General features: G+C 35.8%; 1 protein-coding gene across 1 annotated transcript; it reads right to left on the bottom strand.

Moving 5' to 3' along the window:
• Nucleotides 1-923: 923 nt before the first annotated feature.
• On the bottom strand, nucleotides 924-2,196 carry LOC108365028 (peritrophin-44). The gene is made up of 3 exons (XM_017618935.1): nucleotides 2,109-2,196; nucleotides 1,886-1,983; nucleotides 924-1,817 (listed from the first exon to the last, which is right to left on the bottom strand). The coding sequence occupies exons 1-3, from the start codon at nucleotides 2,119-2,121 to the stop codon at nucleotides 924-926; spliced, it is 1,005 nt and encodes a 334-aa protein (XP_017474424.1). The 5' UTR covers nucleotides 2,122-2,196.
• Between the last annotated feature and the right edge of the window lie 1,446 nt (nucleotides 2,197-3,642).

The raw sequence follows: 3,642 nt of genomic DNA, 5'->3' as shown, positions 1-3,642 counted from the left end.
AGCAGTTAGTTTTGAAAGAGAGCCGCTTGAGTCAATACCCGTCGTCATGCTTGCATTTACGAACTAAAAGGCTAAGATTTCTTTGTAAAAACTAAGAACTTAAGTACAGTGTTAATACTTTCCTTTTCCATGCAGACTTAAAAGATAAGTTATGAACTACTAAGTATTTAAAGCTTAGCTACTTAAGCCCTGTATGCAGCTCTCAAGAAAACGGTCAAGAAAAATTGCCATTATTTCGCGTGTGTGCCCAAGGAATTTTGACATTTTTGATACCCCACAGCCTGTGGCCTCACTCTTTCCTCAAGGAATAATGGAACCGGCATATATTTCTGTTGCAAACCTGGCTTGCCTTGTGCTCTTTTTTCACAAAAAACTTTAGAAAACCGTAGTAGAAAGCGTCGTAAATTTCTTAAGACTGCGAACTGCCTTAAGGAAATTTGACTCAAGAAAATTTCTTAGCCATTTCTGGTACGTCACTCAAATGTGGCACTGAACTATTTATTGCATTAAACAACTCAAAACTAAATATTGTAGTGCAATTATTGGTATTTGGACAGCCTTAACCCACATTCATAAGAACAAACATGTTGCTAGGCTCACTTAAAATAATTCAAACGCTTCAAATTACTTAGGTCAACTAGATTTCTGACGGAAGACCTAGAACCTTTCTTTTCTGGCAATAAAAAGTATGGTTTTTCAGAAGCAAAGCTCTTACGAAAAAACTTATTTTATGCGTTACCGACATTCTCAATAAAAACGCCCCAGTGTGAGATACACATTAAATAATCCTGTTTTTATAAAAAATCATCTCAGATAACAAAAAAAAAAAAATAACATATTGCAATTTTAAGAGTTCCAATCATCAACAAAATAAGAAAAACCAAAGAAAGTTCAGCTTCATTCGACTTTTTGTCGTTGACTAATTATTTGCCATCGCAGCACTTATAAGATACAATACTTTTTACACAGACTTGCATTTTTTCATCGAAAAACTGGTCGCCACTGCAACGTTGCCTTTTGACCTCCACGCCATTTTCGCAAACAATGTAATTTCGACAGTCATCTTCGTTGGTCTGCACGTAGCTATTACCACGACCCTGACACCGATTATAACTGCAATCCGAATCTAAGGGGTCAATACATGCCAGGGCGGTTTGGTCATAAAACGTTCCCTCCGGGCATCGACCATAATTGGGCTCTAAGTCCCGTACGGTTCCAAAGTCGCGGCAATAGAAATAGCCTCGACATGTGACACCATCCGATTGGAAGCCCTTTAGAATTCTTGAGCTTGTACCACAGCTAAAAGTAGGCACGCAAGCATCATCCAGCCACTGTTTACCGCACGTTTTCGTTTGCACATTGTAATGGGTATTCCTAGCACAACTGGTACTTACGCTTTTGCCCTTCGTGCACTTGTAGTACTTACTGCAATCGGCTGTGTTGCGATACAGTGTGCCTTCCGGCACCAAGTCGCAGATTTCATGCACTACATTACAACTAAGGTTCTCCGCAAAATCGCACATCGCATCGTTCTCATTGAAAACATAATCATTTTCGCAGTAGCCCTGGATTGGCTGGCCTTCTCTACAATAGAGATATCCCTTGCAAGAAGCCGGGTCGGTAATCCACTTGCCATCGATGCCCTCGCAGCGATTTCGGCAATAGTCATCCGTATCAGTTAGGTTTGTTTCTAAAACGCAGCCTTGTTTCGCGCGATCGAACTTCTGGTTAGATGGACACGAGTAGGTAGTACCCATAGAGTTTGCGCAAAGAATATACTCTGTACACGAACCGGGCTTGCGGATACGAGTGCCATCCTGAAAATATTCATACATTAGTAAAATAAAGAAATATGCTGGTAGGTGCATTAAATAAATTTAAGTACCTCGAATAGACTGCATAGCTCAGCGGGATCTGGTAGGATGGTATTACATTGAGTCAAATCATATAGGCAGAAAAATGTCAAAATTACTCGCATCAAGGCTGTAAGAAGCATTTACATACATATGTGTAAAAAGAGTAAATTTTTAAATTTTAATAAATGAAAAAATAAAAACAAACAAAACAAAACTCAAATTACAATTTACAAAACTCAATGTTAATCCTACATTTTCGGTGCATGTTTGCTAAGCGACAACACAAAATGACTTATTCCGCCACGTTTGGGTCTAGAAAAAATACTAAGTTTAAAGAGGCTCTACTTTCAATGATTATTTGGAACTGGAATAGGTTTGCTGTCTTTTAGCTTAAATATAGCCATATTTCAAATGATTTATGTATGGATTATGATTCCCAACAATACATGCGTACATACAGTGGCGGATAAAAGTATTGGCACAGAAAAATTTTTCGCAATATATGCGACTTTTTTTATTCAAAAATAAAATTTCTAAACTTCAGGCAAAAATTCAATAAATTTGCATACCAATTGGAAACTTTCTCAGCAGATTATTTAAAAAGGTTCTAAGTATGTAGTTTTATAGCTCATTCAGTTTTAGTAAAACAAAGTGCAAGTTTGAAGTTGCTGAAAAATCGTGTGGATTTTCGGCAATTTTTTTCACGCAGTTTCATCCATAAAAGGTATGTTCTACAAGTTTTTTTTTTTGTATGGAAGAAAATAATAACACCGTCCACAAAAAAAAAAACTTCCAAAAATCAACTCCATTTTTTGCGACTTCATACTTACACTTTGTTATACTAAAATAGAATGTGTTTTCGTACGAATCGAAAATTTGAAATTTTTTGTATAGAAAATGATAGAAAAATTTCATGATTTTCGATTCGAACGAAAACAAGAATACTGCCCATAATTTTTCTAGAAAGTGTGCTTAGAAAAATTCCAATTAGTATGTAGAGATATCGAAATTTCCTGAGTCTTTCACAAAGTTTAGAGATTTTATTTTTATGTTTTTTGGTGTAGTATGAACTAAGTATATGTTTATAAAAAATGATCGAAAAGAAATTAGAATAAACAACTTTTCAGATATTGCGAAAAACCCCAAAAGCCAATCATTTCGTTCGGCACTGTAAATATATACAAACATGCAGTTGAGAATTATTCTGCTTTACTTTAGACGCTCCTATTTAGCAAATAATCGTGTATGGGTTATTCGAGTTTGCGAAGGTATGTACATGGATGTACTATGTACTACGTGGGTGTGTGTGCCCATATCAGTGATGCTTATGCATAGTATACAGTCCATCTTCAGTATAACGGACTTTTTTAAACGAAGCTTTTCGTATTACAGCTTTTTCGTGAAGGATTGCTAAAACGTAGAAGAAGTTTTCTCCACAGCGCGAAAATTTTTAAGGGCTGGGCGGTTTTTTGTTTTCATCGTACGGATTTCTTGAACAAGCAACAATAATTTAAAACAACAGCCCGACTTTTACAAAAAATCAATTTGTTTTTGCCGTTAATTTTCACATTTTGTTTTTCTTAAGACAGTGTCACACGATTGGGCATTTGTCGTGTGAATGCACAAATATTTTTCTTTATCCCAACCACGAAACACAATTTTTTCAAACTTTTCAATAGAAGATCGCTGTATTGTACCAGATGTGCGACTATAAAAAAAAATAATTGTCCCAATTTTTTATTTTTTACCAATAGCCCAATCAGTATTGCCGGTGAAAAATTTCATA

The sequence above is a fragment of the Rhagoletis zephyria genome, unplaced genomic scaffold, assembly GCF_001687245.7.
Source record: "Rhagoletis zephyria isolate East Lansing unplaced genomic scaffold, Rhagoletis_zephyria_1.1 Rzeph_scaffold_01750, whole genome shotgun sequence".
In the NCBI taxonomy this organism is placed as follows: Eukaryota; Metazoa; Arthropoda; class Insecta; order Diptera; family Tephritidae; genus Rhagoletis; species Rhagoletis zephyria.
Note: the sequence above shows the minus strand (reverse complement) of the source record. Positions and strands in the feature narration are given on the sequence as shown.

What these genes read in the sequence shown, in the direction of transcription:
- LOC108365028 (XM_017618935.1), bottom strand. An exon ending in AGCTATGCAGTCTATTCGAG is followed by an intron (nt 1,818 to 1,885) that starts GTACTTAAATTT and finishes GAATATTTTCAG; the next exon opens with GATGGCACTCGTATCCGCAA.